General features: G+C 37.9%; 1 protein-coding gene across 1 annotated transcript in view; it reads right to left on the bottom strand.

The window, feature by feature from the left end:
* Positions 1-11,002, bottom strand: part of LOC149795291 (uncharacterized) — a 50,802-nt gene extending 39,800 nt beyond the window's left edge. Inside the window, exon 1 of the mRNA XM_089965014.1 lies at positions 10,658-11,002. Within this exon, the coding sequence (XP_089821140.1) occupies positions 10,658-10,880 (223 nt within the window). The 5' untranslated portion in view covers positions 10,881-11,002. The remainder of the gene's footprint in view (positions 1-10,657) is intronic.
* Between the last annotated feature and the right edge of the window lie 14,913 nt (positions 11,003-25,915).

Raw genomic sequence — 25,915 nt, 5'->3', positions numbered from 1 at the left:
GGGAAATGGGAATGCCCATGTATATCTTAAGCAATGATCCAAGTCCCATTAGAAAATATTGTTTCTTCTGGAAGAGAATGCAATCATTCTCAAAATAAAAAATAGCTTTACTTTTTTTACATGTAGACTTTGAAAGTATTATCAGTACATGAAATGACAAGCTACTCCAATCAAAATAAATGTCTTGTTCATAGAAAAGACGCTTTCATTACAGCTTTTAATTTGAAAAATTACTTAACGAATGCTGTTTTAAGTGGTTTGAATGTAGTTATTACGGACAACAAACAACAATGCTCTCAGTTTAATACAAAAGCATGTGGTGAAGCATAACCACAGTTTATATGATTGTAAAATCAAGGAATGACGCTAAAAATCATAAAGGAATTAGGATGGATAAGATTTGTCCTAATTGTTTGCGGTTGGTTATCGACTGTATAGTTCTCACATAGTGATATTTCCTGTTGACTTTGTTCCAAACCATCAGTTGCTATTTTTATTACAAATTGGTTTGCTATTGTTTATTACAATTTGGTTTGCTATTGTTTATTACAAAACATTATGAATCAGTGTCATTAAATAATGATGGGATTGATGTATATAAACTGTAGATGTCATTCTGATATATCAACTATTATGACTTTCAGACAGACAGTTTCTTTATAGGTTGAAACAGACAAGAAAAGCTTATGACAGTCGCACAAAGAACCTGAAAAGAGAAGGAGCTGAGCAAAAACTACAAGAATTTTTTGCATAGGCCTTCAGATGAGTTCAAGGTTTGTTTTCCTGGGCAGACATTACTAGATGAACCATTGCCATCATCAGCTATTCCACAGGAAAGCAGCTGCTACAACAAAAATGCTCAAAATTTTGCTCCTTTAGCTCAAAGACTTGGAAGTGCCAACAATCAGCTTGCATCTTTGCGTCGACAGGTACAAGAGCAGCAGCATGTGAATGAATGCAGCCTTGGTAAGATAAGTGTTCTTGCATATGAAAGAAAAGAATTGCTGAGTGAACTTGATATTTCTATTTCCAACAACGCTGTTCTGTCCAGTCAGCTTCAGCAGAAAAAGCAAACAACTCTGCAGCTGCAGAGAACCTGTAGCACACTCCAGGCAAAAGTTAAAAGCAATCAACATCAACTGACTGCCCTAAAGAAGGAAAATGTAACTTGCCAGCTAAAGAGGAGAACCGAGAGTATTTGTAATGACTTGTCAGTTGAAAAATGCTATCAGGCAAATTACACGACTGCGAAGAGAAGCAAGAGCAGCAAAAGCCAGTCAGTGCTACTCAGAGAGGATATGCAGAGTTCAATGGGCTGCTTTGAGAAAAAAAAATGCAAAAATTAAAGAACTTGAAGAGGAAAACATTAGACTTCAGGCAAATGCAGAGCAGCTGCATGTTCTTCTGCTCAAAGATCCAGAAACAGGATATTTCACATGGGAAACAGTGAAGTGTGTGACTGAACTGATTGGGGAAAAAGAAGTATCAGCAACAAGATGTGCAGAAGTGATTGAGACTGTGCAAACACTTGCTAGATATTCACCTCCCTCCAGCAGAGTTACCTTCCCTTCGCAGTGTTTTACGCTTCGCAGATAAAGGACACGTCATTTCAAAATTCCAATTAGCAGATACTGTCCTAAAATCAGAACACTTTGATATTCACACTGATGGAACAACCAAGTGTGGAAAGAAAGTGGTGGTGCAACAAGTAACACCTGACAGTGGTGCAAGTCTTGCTTATAGTTTTTCTGTGATAGCCACAGAAGACACATCATCTCTCATGGAAATCACTACCAATCTGCTGCAAGAGTTGACAGATGTATGCCAAAAGGAGGGTGAGGAAGCTGACAAACTATTTAAAATGTTTTTCACTAAGCTGACAGCAACTATGAGTGACAGGGCAGCAGTCAACAAAGCCTTCAACAAGGAGCTGAATACAATGAGGAAGGCAACTACTGGTACTGAAGACTTGGACTTCCTCCATTGCAATGCCCATGTACTTCTTGGACTTGCAAAGTCAGCTAATAAAACTTTGAAGAATGTGTTTAGTTCGGCAGTTGGACGTGAGAAGTCAACAAAATTTTCTAATAATAAGAATAATGAAAATTCTGTGTGGTTTCTCATCAGAGAAACCTGTACAGTCATCGGACCAAGAGGTACTCCTGTCAAGATGCATGGCTGGCATATTGCTCGCTCCAGGGCTTGAATTCATCAATTCCAGGATTCAAAGGAAACCGATTCAACATGTTGTTCAGAGCTGCTGTTGCTATCCACTTTCATCAGTAAGAACTTGCTGACTTCCTTGGTAACTACAAGACTGAGAAGAACTGGAAACAGGATGGCATTCTGCATGACATTACATGTGATGACATTGATGCTGCTCTGGTAGCATTTGGGATTATCTTCTTCCGTATCACTCAACCATACTGGCAGCTTTTGGGACGACCAATAGCATATGTTGATTTCTACCATTACGTCGTTCTTCTATGCAGTTTCCTCAAAATATGGTCTGTACATCCAATTGATGCATTCACAAGAGACTTTGAGCCTCTCTTCAACATACCTGTTGCTGAAGACAACATATTCTTGTCTTTGATGAACACCTCAAGAGAGAAACAGGAGAGAGCAGCATCTATCATTGGCCATCTGTGTGCAGGATTTCTAGAGGTAATGTGTATTACTTTTTGTATTTAAATTTGTTTTTTCATGTCTGAGTTGTAACTGATCGCAGAATACCAAATTTTAATTTGAAAAAAGTCGCTGGATTGCTGATTTTAACAAATTTCTAAAGCGTTATTGAAAGCCATGAATATCAATTTTTATTTGTACATACACAATTTCTTTTCCTTTCTTTAAACATGAGAATATATTTATCAGGTTGTTGAATGTCAGCTTGCAGAGTTCCTGCCAGACAAGCCAGGCAAGTACCATGCAGTTCAGGATGAACAGTATAGACACAAAATTGCTCACTGTCAGCTGACCAACATGTTCGGGAAGCAGTGCTTTGGAGATTTGGACTTCAGTCTTTTCAAGCGCCCGAATGCTTCAGCACATCACTTGTCAACACTGAACATGCTGAACAGAAATAAGACAGTGTCTTCTTTTCTGGCATCCCTGACTGAGGAAGAGAAAAACTTTTTGTTCCAGAAGTCTGCATGCCTGGCACAATCTTTCAGAGCAAAACATCGACAAGAAGAAAAGGATGCAGTGGAAAGAAAGAGGCATCAGCTGGAGGAAAAGAAGGCCAAAAAAAGAGGCAACACTTGTGAAAAAGCGAGCTCAGGTGATGAAAATTCTTGCAACTCTGAAAAACCATGATGGCCGATGCAGGACTGCTGCAGATGTGGGCAGGGTGTTGCAGTATTTCAATAAACAGAGAACTGGAAGACTGGGTGCAATCAAGGCTGAACTGCAATACCAAAGGGTCATTTTACAACTGAAGTCACCACTGCTTAAAACTAGTCTGTCCTTCAACCAAATGGTGAAGAACTTGAAGGAGTTCCTAAAGACTTCAACCAATGAAGAGGCAGAAGAACAGATAGCAGACCAGCCAAAGGAAGAATGTCAAGATGCTCCTGATATGCCTTGTCTGAGGGAATGTGACAGTTTTAAGTTTGCTCGAACAGGCATCACAGTAGGTGTGCTGTATGATAGCGATTATTACATTGGAGAGGTGACTGCTGTCAAAGCAGAAACTGTAGGGACTGTAAATTTCTTAGAGCGCTGCTTGATCAGAGATGATGCTTATCATTGGCCTGATATACCTGATGAGGCAGACGTGAATGCAGAGTACGTTTTTATATCTGATTTTAAGCTTGGCTCAGCAAATGGCTGCGTTTGGATGGTAAAACATCCAAATATTTTTAAAGAGAGACTACTGTCATGTCAGCAAAACCTGGATAACATTCAAATAACTTAAGACATGTTTTCCCGAAGTGGTGCAAGTTGTAATTTAGAAATTATTTAACATTTTTCTACAAAGTGTTCTTGCTGTATTTGTTATATTGAGATATTTATATTATGCAAAGCTGATTCGGGATTTTCCAAACAGACATGACATTTTGGTATTGAATTAGCTATATAACATGCTTTTTACATTTGGTTGTGCTCTTCTGCACAGTGCAGATTTTACTTTTTTGTGTGGTTGTATGTTGACGTAATGTGAGTTCTGCCCAGGTTGTGGGGAGATGTTTTAAAAAATTGTTTTAAATCCTCAGAATATAGAATCATTAGATTACAGCAATCTGAACACAATACACCTTCAATTTTAAAAATTGATAAATAAATGGCCAAGATATTGAATTTTTAATATTTGCGGCTGTATTTGCCATTGACAAGTTTAGTGAAGATCGTTAATTTTGGGGGTCTGCTACATTGTTGTTTCAGAGAAATGAGTTCCACAAAAAACTGAGCAAAGTCTCTGTATAGAATGTAAGAGATCTGGAAAGTTCCAGACTTAAACTCCAATTAGTTTCAATAATATCAACTACTTCATTTGGCCATTTATGCAATTTGACACATCTTAAGAAAATCTCGGCATTTTATGAAGAATATTTTTACCCATAACTTTTGAACCAGATGAGGCAGACGTATAATCTTTTTTTTTGTTCTTTTAGTTTTATAAAGATCGATCTATTGGTTATAAAATCGACACAGAATTTCTAAGTTGAAATTTTGGCTGCCAGTACATAATTATGTGCATCCGACATCTTCTTTTCTATCTCTTCTAGTTTACTGGTCTCAATATTTCTAATAAAAGCAGTCTGTGATGCAGTCCTCAATAGATGGTCTTCATATATGACTCATACCTTGGGGTGAGACTGCCTACTATGCATACATAAGTAATTTTGAAAAAGGTCAGCAGATGATGGACAAACAGGTGTTCCATTCTGATAGGGGTTACCACTAGAAAGGTTAGTGTTCTGATGAATGCTATAGGCTAAAATAAGGGGGATTTTACATACCATCCACATATAAAGGTCAATCTAAATATCAAATTTATTAATTACTTGAGAACGACCAATACTTCGAAAGTATTTCCATTATGAAATACTGCCTCGCCTGGTTGAACTCCACTACCAGTAATGTCAGAAAGAAAAAATGATGAAGATCTAGAAGTAAATAGAAGTAAATAAATCAGGATGATGCTGCAAGTTTTGAACTCACAACCTCTTGTTTGGTGGCCAGAACACAAAGAAAGAAAGAAAAGACAAATGTTGATATTTATATATATATATATAATGAAGTGGGAAGGGTCAGACTAAACTGAGCCTATAGTATTCTTTTGCCATCTCATTTGTTTGTACCCCCAAACAATTTTAAAAACAGAGAGCATCAGTGATATAAAATATGCAGCAAACCTTGTCAGTTCATTCATTGATTTATAAGTTCTAACCTGATTGTTGCCAGGGGGAACAAAAACACTGTCTACTAACCGGCATTTCAAATCGAGTTTCTTTAGTAAACAATCATCATATTTGCTTGGGCCAATCTGTGTTTTCATGTAGTGATGTAATGTACTTCACCACCTTTAAAATCTCAATAATTCCATAAATTTTGGATTTATTTCTCTCTGATCACATATATACAAGAGCTCCTCCTATTTATTGTTCAACATGTTTTGAAATATTAAAATGAGACAATGCAAATATTGGATGCAGACGACATAGTTTTTACTGAAACAGACTAGTCTAGAAACCAGAAATACATAGCAAGCAGTCATGTTCGCTTGCTTACGTCAAGAGCTTCAGTTTTTGTTGAAATGCCAAAAATTCAACTCTAACAGACCCCGTGGCAACAATCAGGCTAGAAATTATCAATCAATGAATGCAATCACTAAGTTTTGTGCATTTTTGTTTCCTTTTTAAAATCAGTTCGAGGATTCAAATAAACGGGAGGGTGTGCTAGTACATGTACTAGCAATGCTCAAGGTATTCGTCAAAATGCATTTCAATGGGTAATATTAACTTTTTGGGATTTATCTCATTATTACATATTTATACCATCCCAAAACCCTAAGATATTATGCCAGGAGCTGTCCAAAAATGAAAAAAAACAAACAAAACAAATGTCTTCCAAAATTTCAGACTTTTTGATATCAACAATTTCCTCATCAACAAGGGGGACTTGGAAAATGTCAACATTTAATGCCTTAAACTAAATAAATGTTACAGTATTCACACTTTGTACAAGTAAATAAAAAAGGACATTTAAAATGTATTTAAATTATTTCCTTAGTATGGTAATTTGGGGAAATTGTCTCCGATTGTGCATAAGAATTCACATCACTTTGATTCATTCCCAAACTGAAGTATATTTCCGGGCAAATAAAAAAAAATGATGAATAGTTATGAAACTGATACACAGTGTCTGAATTTGGCCAAAAATTTGATATACTTTTGAAGTGTAACTTATTTTTGAGTTTATAAGAATGACGTCACCAACAGGAAATTTTCTTTTCTCTAATAACTTCTAGAATGCATAACTTAATAAATTTTCTTTTCCTTTACTTTGGAAATATAAGTTTCTGAGGCAGCTTATTATTTTTGCAAGAACAATCTTAAATGGTGTATAATGACTAGTTCTGAATAGGAGCCAAATCTTGGGCCGAAATGTCCACGGTGCAGTCTCTACTACACCACATAACCAGACATGTTATTTTTTTCATGTTAAAATTTGGCATTGGCAAGTCTCAAATATAAAAAAATGAATTTTGCTATATTCATAAACATTTATTTCGTGTTCGCCACCAAATACATACATGATATACCAAAATTCACTATTTCTGTCAAGTCCTTTGTAGCAATTGTGCAGTGTTAATATATTCAGGAACCATTTCCTGTATGCTGTCTCTCATTGTCTCTTTCACCATGAATGGCAGTCTTATGTGCTTAACTAAAAATTCAATTTTCAACAAAGCGGATGTTGCTCTTTTTAAAAATATATAGGCAGAGTGCAGATATGGCTGATTAAGAGGATCGAATGTAGACTGAAGATCTTGTGGTTCGTTGACTCACCTTGAAGCAAGTGCTCTAATTTAAATAAGGCCAGGTACACAAGATCTCAGGTACCTGCTTTGCATAAATACCCATAATTCAATGCAAAGTGTTTTCACATGATCACGATATCATGTGAGAGAAAAAAATACCTGTTTTGATCTCAGAGTCTAATGTTAATCTCCAAAAGCATACTAGAGTTATCCTCACTGAGTATAGCTACTAATGGTGGCACTCTACAGTTTTGTATTTTGCTAAGGGTTAGATTTTTAAAGAAAAAGAATTTCCCAGGTTTTTTTCACTGGTTATACTGGCTTTCTAAAATGACCTTGTATATCTTAGGTATTACACAAAGAATTTTTAATTTCCTTTATTTTGGTGTATGATTGATTTGTGTAATATGTGTTACTGAGTCTGTGGTGTCATTAGGTGAACAGGTCTGCAAATTTACCAAGTGGCTTCAGTAAACCAAAAATTGTTTCTGAAGTAAAAATATATAAAACAAACCTCCTATTTTGTGGAAAACCCATGTACATGTATAGTGATCCTCCTGGGCTTTTCCAATGTCGCAAATTGAGATTTGTTTTCCTTATTACCGACAAAATATACCATCTGGTGATTTTTCTGGGCGACAGCCTTTTTGGCTGTTAAATTTGTACATACAATCATGCATTTTGGATTGGAGATATTCAAAGGGACCTGAAAGGAAGCCACAAACTTGGATGCACAATGCACTGGAATCTGTTACATAGACAATCCTTTGTTCATGTTGAGAAACCCATCTTTACAGTGAATTGTTACATCATAGTCTGCTTATGTTGACATCTGGCCTGAGTGAGACACTTAATCATGCTACCAGACTTTACCTACAATCAACCAACCTCTAAATAGCAAACAGAAATAGCTACAACTAATTGAACAACAGCTAATCCTTGAAGTACCCATTGCTGTGTAATGGAAAAAATCTCAATGAGAATTATATACTGTCAACAGTGCAACATTATCATGGGTAAATTAAGTTAGGCATTGCATGTTCATCATCTCATCCTAAGAGTAAGTTAACAAAATTAACAGCGTTTGGATTTAGTGCAAATTCATCAGACAACGCAGTCACTCAACCTGTTATACCTGGTAGTCCAACATTATCTACAGGTAGTAATGCTTCAATTGAATACCACGTCATGATGAACGGGTCAAAAGCTCCCAAAATTTTTCAACAGCTGGAAACTTGGGCATCCGTGGCTGAGATATGATACAAAGTTAAAGCAGATGTTCTGTGATATGTGTATCAAGGCACAAGTCATCAATTCATTTACAACTGGCTGTGATATTCTGAAGAAAGAGTGTCACCAAACATGAATCCAGGCGGGGTAAGTAACATGTTACTTTTGCTCACTGATCTTTTACTTTTGCTGTCGTTGTTGTTGTAGGGTTTAACGCCACTTTTCAGCACGCAATAGGCTATACATGGCGGCCAGTATTAATGGTGGAGGAAGAAACCGGGAAATCCCCGGAAAGAACCACCGACCCTCGAGAAGCTACTGGCAAGCTTTCTCACATATCCACATTGGCCGAATCCGAGACTCGAACGACAGAGGTGAGATGGCAGTGATCCGTAACGGTGAGCGCTTTAGACCACTCGGCCACTCGGGGCCCCTCCCTGTCACTTAAAGCATGGTGAATTAATTCATATTTCCTAAAAGTCCTTTCAGTTCTAATAGTTTCAAGAAATCAGAATATGCTCCAGTGAAAAATGCCCCTTTTGTGTTTAAGTTTCAAATGTATAGAAAGATTTCCAAAGAATTCAAATAGTTGTTGAATAAATTTAGTTAATACCGTACAGTTATTCTAGCATGTCATGCACACAAAAAATATTTTCAAAACCCAAGTTGGGAGACTGAATCCGAAAACATGCAGATTGGGACCTACCATCCGGAAGTTTTTTGCAGCATATTTAAGGATTGTTTTCACTAAATATTCACCAATTATTTTAGTCCAATACAAGTGAAATTCTCGAAGGACATGCCGTTCCTCTATGTGGAGCATTATCCCCCCCACGTGCCCCTATTTCATACTCTGGTCAGCTGTCACCTAACTGCACAATAGCTAAAGGTTAGACTCAAGCCTCTTCAGAATAATTCAAAGAAACTGCCTGTTCTACAGTGAGAGAAAGCAATAGCAATTGATTGACAAAAAATACTGCCCTTTTAATGTTTTTATGTTAACAGTTCAAATGTGGTCTCAAGCTACCATACACATGATAACTATTTCCCACATTTTATATCCCACCTTATTTCCTTATTGTTAACTCATATATGCATGTAAGAATGCTTACTAAATAACATATTTATTCCAAATTAGTTATTTGGGGGCACATATGCGCTGTGATATGTTTCTTCTTTTAATTTAATGATGATAATTAATGCTTATATACACAGTACATTAATGGCAGGTGTTGACTCATGTAAGTTTCATTGGTGGGAATGGAGATCCAAATTTGCTTGTCGAGAGCAAATCTACAGCATTCAGTGATCATTCTTGGATTTAGAAACTAATTCACTACAAGCAAAACATGTAAAGTGCGGTAAGAATAAATTTATGAACTCCTACTATGTACTATGTGGAGCTAACCATAAAAACAGGTGGAGGGGTTGGGGTGTTAATTCCTGAATGCATGAAATCAACAATTACATTATACGTCACTTATCTTACATTGTAAGGTATGATCATAGGGCTTTAGTATTAAAATGTCACTAACGTACTATACAAAACTATTATTTGGTTGACATCGGAATGCGTAGTCAAACTTTCAGGAATATCTCACACACTTCGCAGCCTATATTGACACTCTTCCACTAATTTATGTGCAATTACCCTACTTACTGTGCTGTCTTTATCCCGGCAGAATGAAAATATGACACTAGCAAATGGACGCATTTTCATGTTCCGTTGACATACATTTGAATTTGTTGCAATGCGATGGTAGTCGAGGTATGCCAAAGTTTGTTTAAGTAGGTTAATGCAGGGGATATGTTTCTTAAATGATATGACACGTTGCTTAACAGTTCCAATAGGCATAATATATTTTATTCATTTCATTAAAGAATAATATTTTAACTTAATCCAATTTCGGCATTCCCGGCTTTCATTGCTTTCCAGAATATTTAAATGTAGGCCAATGAAACTTGAAACAGGTCCATTTCTTTCGTGAGAATTTTTGAATTTTTTAGAGAAAAGACATGAGAGTAAGTAAAGTGTGATTAAAACATTATGTAGGGACGGCAATAGTGTCCTTCTGACGTTTTTCTGTAATTTGAGTACGTAAAAATGTCGGATGGTACCGGTATAAAAAACGACATAACTCAATCAAACTGTTAAAAAACCATTGCTGTCCCTACATTATGACTTCACTGTGTAGAAAAGCGCCGTTTTTTTAGTTTCCAGTTGTGAGATATTCTTGAAAATTTGACTTTCCTTACGATTTTAGTCGAGATCAAAACACACTACACAGCGCTGTTAGTTAGGCAGCAAGAACCTGACGCCAAAACATTAATATCAGCGTCAAGGTCTTACATGCAGGACTAATCATCCCACAGAACAAAAATATCGGGTGGTATGTCTTACGTTGTAGGACTAAACTACCAGTAGAATATTATACTAACCGCTGACAAAATGATCCGAGCATACTCTGACATTATCCACATTTAAAGATTTGAAATCCCGTCTCAGTCTTGCAAACCAAGTGTCTCTCCGTCTAGCTGACAGTTCTAATGTTTGCGGGCCATGGTTTTTCATTACGCTCGGTATTCGATAGAACGATTTTCTGCCTCTATTAGAGTCATTAAATCGTCGATTTGTACACCCAACTACGTAACAGACAACCATTGTGCTTTACTCTCGGTTTTAAAACAAGAAACAGCCAAATATTTGATCACCAACATTCAGAATCTGTTTTCAATTAAGATAAACTCAAATAAACATCACACAATACAACCAGAACTACTTTTACGCTCTCCAGCGTTAGAGAGTTGGAGAGTAGGTGTTGTAGCAAAACTTGTAGCAAGAGGCCAACTTCGGGTTACAACAAAATTTTCCGGTTCCAGAATCCTTTTCTAAAACAAGAAAACTGTAGCAAAGATGACCGACAAATGTGTATATTTTTTAATATGCATAATATAAAACAGCTGCCAAACAAAGCAGACATGAGCATCAACGCTGATTCAATTATATGAGCAGACCCTAAAACCCACACATATGCCTGTTTGGGCTAAACCTTCTACCCTAAGTACAGCATTTGTACCCTAGCTGCAGATTATTAAAATGACAAGCATAAAGAGTATCACAAATGCGTAAAACTTATTCATTTAATTGATAAATTTATAATTTGAATATCGCCAGAGGTCCCTAAAACTGCAAATATTTGGCGTTTCCCCCCCCCCCCCCCCAAAAAAAAAAAAGAAAGAAGGGAGCTTCTTTAATAACATTGTTGCTATATTTGCACGCTATAGTATATTTTTTCCCACATTAGATGTTGGGTAGATTGTCCTCGTCAATAAACTCTAAATGATTCGGAAGTTTTTGTCACTTTTAGAGTTACATCCGTTTGAACACATCTAAACAAGAGTAAACGTTGTTACGTATATTTAATTTATATTATGTTGCTTGACCTTTGTCCGCGATTAAGGGTAAAGATTAGACCTACATGAATATTGTCGTATTTTGCTTTCATGATTTTTGTCACAACTGTAAAAGGTAAGCAAGATGTTTATTAAAACTTAAGATCAGCACCGAAATTTGTTTACAAATAGGATGGAATCTTCCATTTGAAATGACCTACATCCTGTGCATTTCATTGTATTTTAGGTTAAGTGAAATTAGTATAAATAGGGTTTTTAAACAAAGTTTTTATTCCTGTTTCATATCAGTCTTTGCGAATCTATGATCAGAGTTTTTACGAGTCCCGCGAAGGGAGTCATGCAATGACTTAATGTCCTAGTTCAAGTTCTTTGTTGCGAAGGGTCAAAGACATGAACTACTTGAACTAACACTAGACGGAAGCCTAATTCGTGTAGCGTCAGCAATTTGAGAAGCTAGGAGATGAAGACTAGACTATCATTTCAATTAATCTTATGCTAATAAAATTAGGAATACTGTGAAGAATATTCGAGATTCAAATACCGAAGAAGGAACGGACAACCAGTTGTTTGGTAACATAATAAAAAATTACATTGAAGAGGTCGTGAGAGAGCTGAAAAAAAATAAATCCAGTGGTCGTGATAAATATATACATAGCATGTAATCTACGCTCATCAGTCCAATAGTTCCACTTTGCGACATACATACATAAGTAGTGAATAGGGATACCATAGCGACAATGGGAATTAGCATTACAGACCCCCCCCCCACCGGGACTATTTAGCGACTATGTAAATTTAACATGGAGAAAAATCGTGGGACTGTTTAGCGACAAGGGAAATTAACATGGGAAATAGATTTTGGGACTGTTGAGCGACAAGGGGAATTGAACATGGGAATATGGGACTGTATACCTTCAAGGGAATTTAAACAGGGTGGGACTGTATAGCGTCAAGGGAAATTGAACATGGGAAAAATTGCTGGGTCACTCTAGGGACAAGAGGAATTGAACATGGGAATAGAGTGTGGGTCTGTCTAGAGACTAGGGGAATTTAACATATGGAAATTGAACATGGTGGGTCTGTATATCGTCAAGGGGAATTGAACATGGTGGGATTGTCTAGGGACAATGATGGTAGAGGGTCAAACACAACAGAGACAGAAACATACATACACTAGTACAAGCGTGAGATTTATATATAAAGCATTACCAAGACCTGAAATATTGCTGGGGTGTTCAAAAATTTGCATAATTGTAATGATGCTATAAATAGCTATAATCAAGGAAATGCTCAACGACAAAATGGATGTGACTAAAAGTAACGCTAAAATGACGAAATTGTCCCAGAATTTAAAGGAAAATAAACATATCCCCGAAAATTAAGTTACAATGGTTTAGACTAAAATGGATAAAATTAGTAACTACTTACAATATCAACTTGTGTGACGATCGTGGATAAACACCCATGTATCTATTTATAGCTATAATCAGCTAAAATTCATATGAAATCCCACTATCTTTTTATACTACAACTTGTGGGTTATTCCTTTGGAAAACCCCACTATCTTTTTATAGCCTCAGCTTGAGTGACGTTCCTGTTTAAGAACTCTAGTACATATGTATAGCTACAACCTGTGGAAAACCCCAAGTCTATATTTATAGTATCAAAATTTCCAGCGTCAGTGACGTCACTGTACTGGAAACTAGGGGATAAATGGCAACAGTGTTGCAAGCAGCTGACCTGAATACGCGCTACTGTAGGTAGGTAGGTAGAATGTATTTAATAGGGATAAAGGGAGTTTTATAGGGACAAACAGAGACCAACACACACACACACACACAACGTACGCGCGCAGACATACGCACACACACACACACACACACACAGAGGGAAGAGGAAAAAACAAACCCAAAATATACTATTCACACAGCGAAGAGGAAAAACCCAACAAATATACTATCCAGACGTTCTTACACTAACACACACACACACACACACACACACAACGTACGCGCACAGACATACGCACACACACACATACACACACACACACAGGGAAGAGGAAAAAAACAAACCCCAAATATACTATCAACACAGAAGGGAGATAATACAAACCCCAAATAAACTATTAACACAAACGTACGCGAACGCATACAAACCCCAAATATACTATCCATACAAACGTACCCGAACGCATACAATTCCCAAATATACTATCCACACAACGTCGCTAACGCGGACAAACCCCAAATATACCATCTACACTCGGGAGGAAGAAGAAAAAACAACCAAATATACGATTTACATAACGTACGCGAATACACACACACAGACACACACACACACACATACACACACACAGGGAAGAGGAAAAAAACAAACCCCAAATATACTATCCACACAGAAGGGAGATAATACTAACCCCAAATATACTATCTACACATGGAAGAGGAAGAATACAAATCCCATACCTACTATCCACACGGAGGTGAGATGTAAAAAAAAAATAAACCCCATATCTACAATCTACGCAGAATGAAGAAGAAATAAATAACCCAATATACGCTATCCTCAAAGAGGGAAGAGGAAAAAAGCCATAATATACTAACCACACAGAGGGAAGAAGAAAAGCATTATACACTATCCACACGGAGTGAAGAAATAACCCTTTATATATACTATCAACATAGAATGAAGAAAATAACCCATTATATCCCATTAACACAGAGTGAAGAAGAAAAAGTTTTTTGAAAGCACCTAAACCCTCGCCTGCAATGACCAACTCTGCCAAGCACCTACACCCCACCCCACCCCCAACACTACAAAACCCATTTAACCCGTTATTTTATGGCATCAGTGTGTGATTTAGGAAACATCAAGACACAAAATGATGGATGAATAGACTGACTATTGTTTACCGACTTGCATGCCTAAAGAGCGTGCGTGAAGGAAAACATCCTTTCGTTTCAATTCTAACTAAAACATGTTCCAGAGGGATAGAGATAGGTGAAGGAGCACAATTTCATAAAGTGTGAGTAAAAAACAAAACACGTCATCCTTATTATAGAATGTCAAGACTAAGAGACACTTACGTTTTCTTTCTGATCTATTCTCTTTTAGAAGGTAGTGTGAAATTTCACATCAGGGCCAACGCATCGGCTCACATTGTCAATTTTTCCATTTCCATGTCTTTACTGGCACAAGTTCTTCATCATCTTCAATTTCTTCTTCTTCTGAATCCCTCTTCTCTGTTTCGTTTTGTTTCTGTTTCTTCTCTTTACTCGTAGGGCACTCTGAATCCCAGTGTCCTTTCTCCCGACAGCGATATTAGGCATATTGACTTTGGTCTCTCTTTCTTAGACGAAGCAGGTATTCTGGAGACAAATACCCATTTACCTTTGCAGATATAGCAAACTTCATCAGCACTTACACACTTTCGTATGACTCTCATCAAATCAACGACCAAAAGAGTAAGTTTTGTTGCCACTTTCGCCTGTGAATTATGCTTTCGTATGACTTTTAGCAAATATTTGACCAGCAGGTCGATCTGTGCTGACTCCTCCATCTTCTTGATCGTTTGAGAGTGGAATGAATACTCTGACGCTAAGACACTCTCCCTATGTACAGGGACCTGCTGCGTATGAAGCCTAGTCAAATGTAATTTTGCAATAAGATGAAACGATTTCATTGATAAAGTAAAAGGCAATGACGTGCCGTGTCGCCTCACACAAGAGCTGAAGTGTTAGCTCAAATCCGTGTCAGCGATTTCGAAGACGACATAACTGAGCTTTCATCAATGTTCTCCACATATGCCACAAAACCACGAGTCCTGTTTCACGCCAAAAGAAATTTCGTTCAGTCCGTAAAATATAGTATCACATCTGAGAAACGCAAAAACGAACTTCCAGAAAACTGAGAACGACGACTTACACCTACAACGTAAATGTATGAGTTCAAGTAGTGCGTAAAACTTAGTCAAATTAAATTTTTATAGTCAAGACGAAACGATCTCTTTTCGAACAAGAAAGCAGACACCAAGCGACAATGGCGATCCGTGTCACACAACACTTTTCAAAATGTATATGATCAGAGGTTTGTTCTAGCGATCTGCACGGTTAAATTAAATGTTGATGTATTTTGCAATAAGACGGACACAATTTCCATGGGATCGCCCATGGTACGATTGTTCGTGCATTAGTCTAATTTTTAAAAATATTTTTTTTGTATAAACGCCTATAGGATAGACTCAGTAAAGCATGGCCATTCTCGTCACTGTCTGAATAGCTACTCAAGTCAATTCGAAGCGAACGCGGTAAGAAAATAAGTATAGCCAATGAAATGGCTTACAGTGGGTGATGCATTGTTTTGTTCTAGGACTGTGTGGCATAATAATCCCTATGTTCTTGCGTTATTACCATTACAGTGCAGACAGACTGAAATGTGAACTTACAAGCCCTCTTTGTGTGTGTTGTACCATTTCTTCTTACCACATCAAAATACTGAGCGTCACAGTATCGGTTCGCGTTTTCAAGCTGACCATTTTTTTTATATCTCACTTAAACATTTTAACATAAACACTCACACTCACATCGGTAGAGTCAGAACAGACGTGTTACAGTATTGAGGGGCATGTTATCTTTCTTTTTTCTTCAAACTAATAAATTTGGGGTTTGTATGAAGTAAAGAACCGAAAGTACAGTGAAACTCAAGGATGATGACCCAATCTGTCTGTCTATTGATGCGTGTATTTACTTAAGAAGAAATATGACCTCTAAAATACAAAGAGATACGGCAAGCATGATTAGATTAAACACAACGATGTTTTCCTTCACGACCGTGTAATTTAGAGTTTCAATCGTCTTTGAAGACAAACTTGGTCTCCTTTTGTAGGGCTTGAAATAATAAAAAACCTGAAAAAATCTTAAGCACTTTGCTATAGATAATTTCATCAACAGACTAAACAACATAAATACCGTTACAACAATAGAAAGCCTTAAATCTTCTATCAAAAAGAAATGCATCAAAAAAATTAAAGATTAACGATAACTAACCAATGAAACCGAATTTAACAAAGGCAATGACATGTGAAGAAATGCCTCTCACTTTGGAAAGGTAGGCGAATGTACTCTGTCATGCACCATCAACTTGAAAAAAATTATAAACAGAGAGAAACCTGAATTCAAAATTCAGTTGTTTTTTTCTTCAAAATTGTTTCGTTTCTTTTTTCTTTTTTTGGAAAAAATCTAAGCACTAATATAGAGTGGAAAAGGGAAAATGCACATACAAGCTTTGATATTTCTGAAAAAATGAGGGGATATTCCTAACGTTCATAACCACCTATATATGCTTGGACTTGTCTGTGACTTATCCACAAAACAAGATGTACATATTTCTGGTCAAGCTGCAAGTGTGTGCGTGTTTTTGAAAATGGTAAAAATTGGATATACAATTTTCTCGTGACACTTATAAAGTGAAGAGTCTGTGCAAGTGTCAAAAGCCAAAGTCATATAAGTTTTGTATTTTGCACGGCTTGTAAAGATTTCCACTTTAGAAAATGTGAAGTATCACAAGTTATTATCACAAACAGAAGTGGAACATAGGGGGCTTGCAAGAAAGAAAATAACCCAGACAGTTGGTGTCATCAAGAGTGCTAGAGACGGTACCCGAACTTGCTTGCTTGCTTACTTGAATTAAAGTGATTTTCGCTCCAGTGAAGCATGTATCACTGGTTTAATAACGCACCGCGTGATTTTTAATTACTCCTGGGGAAGGAAAGAGAGCCTCATCCCCCAGGCTTTTATGTACTCACAGACTATTTTTAAATTTAGCCACTCAGGTGCAGGACTAACTAGTCCTTAACAACCTGATTGAAAGGCTTTAAACATGAGTGGGAATTGTCTCACCACACACTCATTTTTCTGTCCGAGCGTGGTAAAGGAGGAAAAAGGTGCTCAGCAAGACAGCCATGGATGTTAAGTACTCACCAAAACGCTAGCCCGTACTTATTTCAAATCAAGTCCCGTTTTTGCTAATAGACAATAAAAAGTACCAATAATGTGTTAACCACCTGTGCAATTAGTTTAAATCTAACGAGTCTGTTAAATTTCCTACTTCCTAACATATCTGTCTAATATTAGTACTTAGTGTACATAAAAATAGCCATACTGATCTTATTTAAATTATTATGTCTAAGCGACATATACCAGTTTGGTCACTGTTAGGTTTAAAAAATTAAGTTTGTTGCGGTGTTCCAATGGGTCAAGTTTGTTTCGAGAATAGTTTAGTCAAGGAGGGATACCAAGCCAAATATGGTTCCCTATTTAATAAAAAGCAATCTTTTGGAGCCCTAAAAAAAGTCTGTTTTTTCTGTTAGAAGGTAACACGTCTCTCTTTTGCTTTCACGTTCTTTCCCGCACTCCTAGTCTCATGATTCTTGATATCAGGAAATGCGTGGCCATGATGGGCGGTAATGTAAGCAGCGGCTTCTACCAGCTGACTGAGGGGGTATCCAGTGTAGGCTTGTCTGTAGAATTGGGGAAGAACTCTGACCTCTACTCCCCATTGAGAAGGTCTTGGTTTAAAGGTGTCTAGAGATTTGTAGGCAACGTATTGTATGGCTCTAATAAACTACCCTGCTTTGTTGACGTCATACAATGCTTGATCTAGCCTCATTTCGGTGTACTTCTCAACGAGGGTCAGCGTCCCCCTCGTCCTTCTCAACCGCCTCAATTTCCTCTTCTGGTTCTGATACTAATTCTTCAGTTGAGGTAGATAGTTTCAAATCCGCTGCTATGGTGTCTGTCGCTGTTATTGTTGTTGTGGTTGTTCTTTCAGCTGAGATTGCCTGTAGTATCGGAGTGAGAAAAGAACGTAGTGCCTCCGATAAATACATTTGGGTTTGCCATACCGTTTGTCTAACATAATTGGCCCTTTGTTTTGCCACCACTCTTCCCGGGACGGGTTGTTTGTTAGGTATAGTCGGCTGTTGATGTTATTTGTGTTCTCGAAGTGGGTGGAGTGCTAACTGGCTAGGTCTGCATTTCTTGCTCCCGCTGCTGTTGCGTATATTTCTTCCCTCCACATCGAGTTCTGGGCCTAATTCTTTTAATTTCGTTGTACCCGAACTTACATTGTCCATATTATCACCAACAAAAAAAACCCGCACAGACCTAAAAGAAACACTCACTCACTTTTTACAGAACATTACTATTTTTAAAATTTTGATAAGCGACGCAAACGAACAACTTAGAGTCACACTTTCTAACCAAGATAAACAAATCATGTGCTGATAGACTCACTTCTGTATTTTTTCTTCTAACTGACTAACATATCATAGGCAATGGAATGTTATTTCTTTTCGAGAGTATGGGGTAGCCCTGAAATTTTTTTTTTTGGGAACTTGAAGCTATGGCGATTGCTTAGGTTATAAGATGGCGGCCTCCTCTGACGACAGGCTTTCTCACAGGATAAGGTCTGCTTCTTCGGAAAGAGAAGAAGAACTCTTTGGTGTCGATACCACTGAATACAAAGCCTCTGTCAGGTTCATGCTGCTGCTGTTGCTGCTCTCTCTGCTGTTTATGAAGTCTGTACTTCTCCGTCCATTCTTCTTTCTCCTTCTTGAATTCCTCCTTGAAAAGCTCTTCTATCAGGTCTTCAGTGACTTTTAGCATTCTCACATTCTCTATCTCTTCTGGCTTCGGTATCAGACTGTATCTGACCCTGTGCAAATTCACGAAGGCTTCGTTTAGCTTAGCTAGTTTGGAGCACATCTTCGTAGGAGGATGAGTCGACAATGGATGGTTAGACTGGAGGCTACCCCGGCTTTAAAGTCAAACCGCGGACGTGAAGGAAAACATCCCTCCACGGTTTTCGAGCCGAACCGTTCAAATAGTGTTATGGGAGGGATAGAGAGAAGTCAAAGAGCATGAATCAGGATACCTATAGTTAAACAAACCACAAAGGCATTTTGTCTTTAAAACACAACATTTTTTATTCAAAATCACTTAACACTAACAAACAAATCTAACATTTTTAACAATAATCTAACAATATAACATCAAACATTTTTTTTTCAAATCACAAACATTTTTTTTCAACTCCCACTCTGCTTTAAACAGGGCTGACAACGTTGTGAATGAAATTGTGATTTCCACTGTTGTATGTCATTAGGCCATTGATGGACACTACGTTTCCTAGCTTGAGACAAAAGATAAGCATAATGGTCACAAAACCATTGATCTACTTTCACATCGTTTCTAGAAGAAGAACGAGGATCAAAATAAGTCACTAAATGTTCTAAAGAATAGCCCCGACTACGATGATGCAGAAAATACACACAGTACTGTCCACACACCAAGGAATATGCGCCTTGTTATTTCACATTATTGAATCGGGTGGTCTGAGCATTTCTTCTCATAAAGTCGATGATATCGTCTTCCAAAGGGGGCAATCCGTACGAATCGAAATATTCCACACATCCTTCTTGAGGAAAGTAGACGGCTACCCAGTGGGTTCCTGGGAGATGACTGTCGTCCGTGTTGATCACATAAGCTAGATGGTTTTGAGGTTTGCGATGAGGGAGTTCATCTTTAGCACAGACAACAGGATTCCAAGAAGCAGTGTACGAACTGTGGTTCAAAAGGTAATAAAGTTCCCAGGTATCCCTGTTTTGTGTGGGTTTTTTCTTCTTCACAGGTAATGATAAGTGATCAATTCGATCCTGACTTTTTGCTTGAAAATGTCTGACAAGTAACCGTTTCTTCGCCTTGTCTCCCCACTCTGATCCAAGAGAGCTTCGATGCGATGGATCTCTTGAGTGGTTAATGGAGGACAATAATGTTCACGCAAGCCTTTATACCACTGTTGTAACACGTCTTCTTCCGAGATGAGACTCCAAGCTTCGTCCAGATATTCGTCCAATTTTTCTTCTTGACTCAACATCAGGCATTTATCGTTTTGATTTGACTTGGATGATCGTTTTGACATCCATAGCAATCTTTCTTGATCGATTCCTTAATTTTTTTCTGTCAAGACTATAGCATAACAGGAAACTAAATGTGATTCTTGTTCTGGCCATCTAGACTTCATCATGATGACTTCTTCGTCTTTGTCTTGGGGTTCTCCTTCCTCAGGATCTTCACATTCCATGTCCAAAGAATCCCTACTATATAAACATTGATAAAAGTCTTCCATGACTTCTAATAGTGTAGAATGACTTCTCTCAAACTGTTGGTTTATATCGTATTGTGAAATTCAGCATACAGGATGACGTTCACCGTATTATCTGCGCGTAGATTTTCTGCAAACTGAAATTCCACACGCATCTGGCCGGATTTTATAGGGTGAAAATGTCACTCGTCGCTGTCTTGACTTACAATTCGTTAGAGAACCGTTTTCGAAAATGGAGTTTCACTGTAACTTTCCCTTTGGAGAATGGAATATTTTGTCCCAGATCTCCTTTCATAGCAATGTTGACAGTGTCTAAATACGACTTACTGACGGGCAAATAGTGAGGATGTACAAATTCACGGTGTACGTGATAGGTGTTTGCACCATCCTGGTCATTGTTTGTGGTACTATCCACTTTGAAAGGAATGACACGCAGTAACGGCACGGAGGTGTGTCCCACCACGTTGTACTCCACCACATCGGAATACACAAAGATCAAATTAAGTCCTTGGTTCAGTTCTACCGGGTTTCCAAAAGCTCTGTAAAAATCCATATTACTGTTGATCTTGGGGCTCAAATTGTTTGCGACCATTTCTGCATGTCCACCCAAAATTTCAAACAAACTACCATTGAACCTGAGGGACAATGTGTCCGTATCTTGAAATTTGATCATGAGACGATGAGCCACTTTATGGTACTCAATCTTCACACTTTTTTTTTGGCTCTGTTCAGTGCTTTGCCAAAGGCTAAGTTGAACCTGTCCGCAATAGTGTCCACCAAATGTTCACCACTAAAATAATAACCTGAAGGAATTTTCAAGGTGTAGATAATGAAGGCTGGATTGCTGGCTGGTCTTGTGTCCCCTAAAAACCCGATTTTATTGATTTCTTCCTCCAATTGGGCATTCAGGATTTCCACCTCGAAAGTGTTTTGCTCTTCGGTGATGTTTTTGATTTGTGTTGGGTGAATGATTTCCACTAAAGCCACTTCCCTATGGGCTTCGTGATCTAACTGGATGGTCTGAGGTAATTTAACCGTGTAACAGCACAACATGTTCTTTGGAAACACCTCCATGGAACTGTCACTGGGTAAGGTTAAGTAAAATTGGTTGTTATTGCTCATAATTCCAGAGTTTTGTGGCTCTCCGAGGTGTTACTGGAAGTTAGAGGAGTGTCTCCGCCCAAAATGGAGTTGTTGTTGTTATTGGAGTGGTGACTGGCACTGACACTGGACACAAGGTTCCCGTGGTTCCCGTTCGAGGTGAATTTCAGGGAGGGATTAGGAAGCAGGTAACCGATGCAACTGCTCAATAAAATGGTCCACAGTTGTTTGTCTCCTTGTTGCAAACTCAAATTGGCAATGGCTGCCCCGATGACACAATACACCACGAAGATTTGGCAGAAAAAGACGATTTGCGTTTTAGGCACGCGTTTTCCACACCACACCCACAAGGGTTGTTTTTTGTAAATCTTGCAGAGAAGAATTGGGTGAAGGAGTGATCGCAGTAGCTGAATCTGTCTGAAAGGGCATGATGGTCACTTCTTTTTATAGTCGATGACGTGCGAAGCGTCGATCCAAGAATGAAAACTGGACGGATATCCTTTCCAACGTACTTTGACTTCTTTGACACGTCGTTTGCCCACTTTACGGTTTCTGCGTTTGACAATGCCTTTGATGTCGTACACGTCGTCTTTTTTGGTTACACGACTTGATTTGAAATAAGTACGGGCTAGCGTTTTGGTGAGTACTTAACATCCATGGCTGTCTTGCTGAGCACCTTTTTCCTCCTTTACCATGCTAGGACAGAAAAATGAGTGTGTGGCGAGACAATTCCCACTCATGTTTAAAGCCTTTCAATCAGGTTGTTAAGGACTAGTTAGTCCTACACCTGAGTGGCTAAATTTAAAAATAGTCTGTGAGTACATAAAAGCCTGGGGGATGAGGCTCTCTTTCCTTCCCCAGGAGTAATTAAAAATCACGCGGTGCGTTATTAAACCAGTGATACATGCTTCACTGGAGCGAAAATCACTTTAATTCAAGTAAGCAAGCAAGCAAGTTCGGGTACCGTCTCTAGCACTCTTGATGACACCAACTGTCTGGGTTATTTTTTTTCTTACAAGCCCCCTATGTTTCACTTCTGTTTGTGATAATAACTTGTGATACTTCACATTTTCTAAAGTGGAAATCTTTACAAGCCGTGCAAAATACAAAACTTATATGACTTTGGCTTTTGACACTTGCACAGACTCTTCACTTTATAAGTGTCACGAGAAAATTGTATATCCAATTTTTACCATTTTCAAAAACACGCACACACTTGCAGCTTGACCAGAAATATGTACATCTTGTTTTGTGGATAAGTCACAGACAAGTCCAAGCATATATAGGTGGTTATGAACGTTAGGAATATCCCCTCATTTTTTCAGAAATATCAAAGCTTGTATGTGCATTTTCCCTTTTCCACTCTATATTAGTGCTTAGATTTTTTCCAAAAAAAGAAAAAAGAAACGAAACAATTTTGAAGAAAAAAACAACTGAATTTTGAATTCAGGTTTCTCTCTGTTTATAATTTTTTTCAAGTTGATGGTGCATGACAGAGTACATTCGCCTACCTTTCCAAAGTGAGAGGCATTTCTTCACATGTCATTGCCTTTGTTAAATTCGGTTTCATTGGTTAGTTATCGTTAATCTTTAATTTTTTTGATGCATTTCTTTTTGATAGAAGATTTAAGGCTTTCTATTGTTGTAACGGTATTTATGTTGTTTAGTCTGTTGATGAAATTATCTATAGCAAAGTGCTTAAGATTTTTTCAGGTTTTTTATTATTTCAAGCCCTACAAAAGGAGACCAAGTTTGTCTTCAAAGACGATTGAAACTCTAAATTACACGGTCGTGAAGGAAAACATCGTTGTGTTTAATCTAATCATGCTTGCCGTATCTCTTTGTATTTTAGAGGTCATATTTCTTCTTAAGTAAATACACGCATCAATAGACAGACAGATTGGGTCATCATCCTTGAGTTTCACTGTACTTTCGGTTCTTTACTTCATACAAACCCCAAATTTATTAGTTTGAAGAAAAAAGAAAGATAACATGCCCCTCAATACTGTAACACGTCTGTTCTGACTCTACCGATGTGAATGTGAGTGTTTATGTTAAAATGTTTAAGTGAGATATAAAAAAAATGGTCAGCTTGAAAACGCGAACCAATACTGTGACGCTCAGTATTTTGATGTGGTAAGAAGAAATGGTACAACACACACAAAGAGGGCTTGTAAGTTCACATTTCAGTCTGTCTGCACTGTAATGGTAATAACGCAAGAACATAGGGATTATTATGCCACACAGTCCTAGAACAAAACAATGCATCACCCACTGTAAGCCATTTCATTGGCTATACTTATTTTCTTACCGCGTTCGCTTCGAATTGACTTGAGTAGCTATTCAGACAGTGACGAGAATGGCCATGCTTTACTGAGTCTATCCTATAGGCGTTTATACAAAAAAAATATTTTTAAAAATTAGACTAATGCACGAACAATCGTACCATGGGCGATCCCATGGAAATTGTGTCCGTCTTATTGCAAAATACATCAACATTTAATTTAACCGTGCAGATCGCTAGAACAAACCTCTGATCATATACATTTTGAAAAGTGTTGTGTGACACGGATCGCCATTGTCGCTTGGTGTCTGCTTTCTTGTTCGAAAAGAGATCGTTTCGTCTTGACTATAAAAATTTAATTTGACTAAGTTTTACGCACTACTTGAACTCATACATTTACGTTGTAGGTGTAAGTCGTCGTTCTCAGTTTTCTGGAAGTTCGTTTTTGCGTTTCTCAGATGTGATACTATATTTTACGGACTGAACGAAATTTCTTTTGGCGTGAAACAGGACTCGTGGTTTTGTGGCATATGTGGAGAACATTGATGAAAGCTCAGTTATGTCGTCTTCGAAATCGCTGACACGGATTTGAGCTAACACTTCAGCTCTTGTGTGAGGCGACACGGCACGTCATTGCCTTTTACTTTATCAATGAAATCGTTTCATCTTATTGCAAAATTACATTTGACTAGGCTTCATACGCAGCAGGTCCCTGTACATAGGGAGAGTGTCTTAGCGTCAGAGTATTCATTCCACTCTCAAACGATCAAGAAGATGGAGGAGTCAGCACAGATCGACCTGCTGGTCAAATATTTGCTAAAAGTCATACGAAAGCATAATTCACAGGCGAAAGTGGCAACAAAACTTACTCTTTTGGTCGTTGATTTGATGAGAGTCATACGAAAGTGTGTAAGTGCTGATGAAGTTTGCTATATCTGCAAAGGTAAATGGGTATTTGTCTCCAGAATACCTGCTTCGTCTAAGAAAGAGAGACCAAAGTCAATATGCCTAATATCGCTGTCGGGAGAAAGGACACTGGGATTCAGAGTGCCCTACGAGTAAAGAGAAGAAACAGAAACAAAACGAAACAGAGAAGAGGGATTCAGAAGAAGAAGAAATTGAAGATGATGAAGAACTTGTGCCAGTAAAGACATGGAAATGGAAAAATTGACAATGTGAGCCGATGCGTTGGCCCTGATGTGAAATTTCACACTACCTTCTAAAAGAGAATAGATCAGAAAGAAAACGCAAGTGTCTCTTAGTCTTGACATTCTATAATAAGGATGACGTGTTTTGTTTTTTACTCACACTTTATGAAATTGTGCTCCTTCACCTATCTCTATCCCTCTGGAACATGTTTTAGTTAGAATTGAAACGAAAGGATGTTTTCCTTCACGCACGCTCTTTAGGCATGCAAGTCGGTAAACAATAGTCAGTCTATTCATCCATCATTTTGTGTCTTGATGTTTCCTAAATCACACACTGATGCCATAAAATAACGGGTTAAATGGGTTTTGTAGTGTTGGGGGTGGGGTGGGGTGTAGGTGCTTGGCAGAGTTGGTCATTGCAGGCGAGGGTTTAGGTGCTTTCAAAAAAACTTTTTCTTCTTCACTCTGTGTTAATGGAATATAATGGGTTATTTTCTTCATTCTATGTTGATAGTATATATAAAGGGTTATTTCTTCACTCCGTGTGGATAGTGTATAATGCTTTTCTTCTTCCCTCTGTGT

The sequence above is a fragment of the Sinohyriopsis cumingii genome, chromosome 7 (assembly GCF_028554795.1).
Source record: "Sinohyriopsis cumingii isolate HCF-2022 chromosome 7, ASM2855479v2, whole genome shotgun sequence".
NCBI lineage: Eukaryota > Metazoa > Mollusca > Bivalvia > Unionida > Unionidae > Sinohyriopsis > Sinohyriopsis cumingii.
This window is presented reverse-complemented; position numbering and strand designations above follow the sequence as displayed.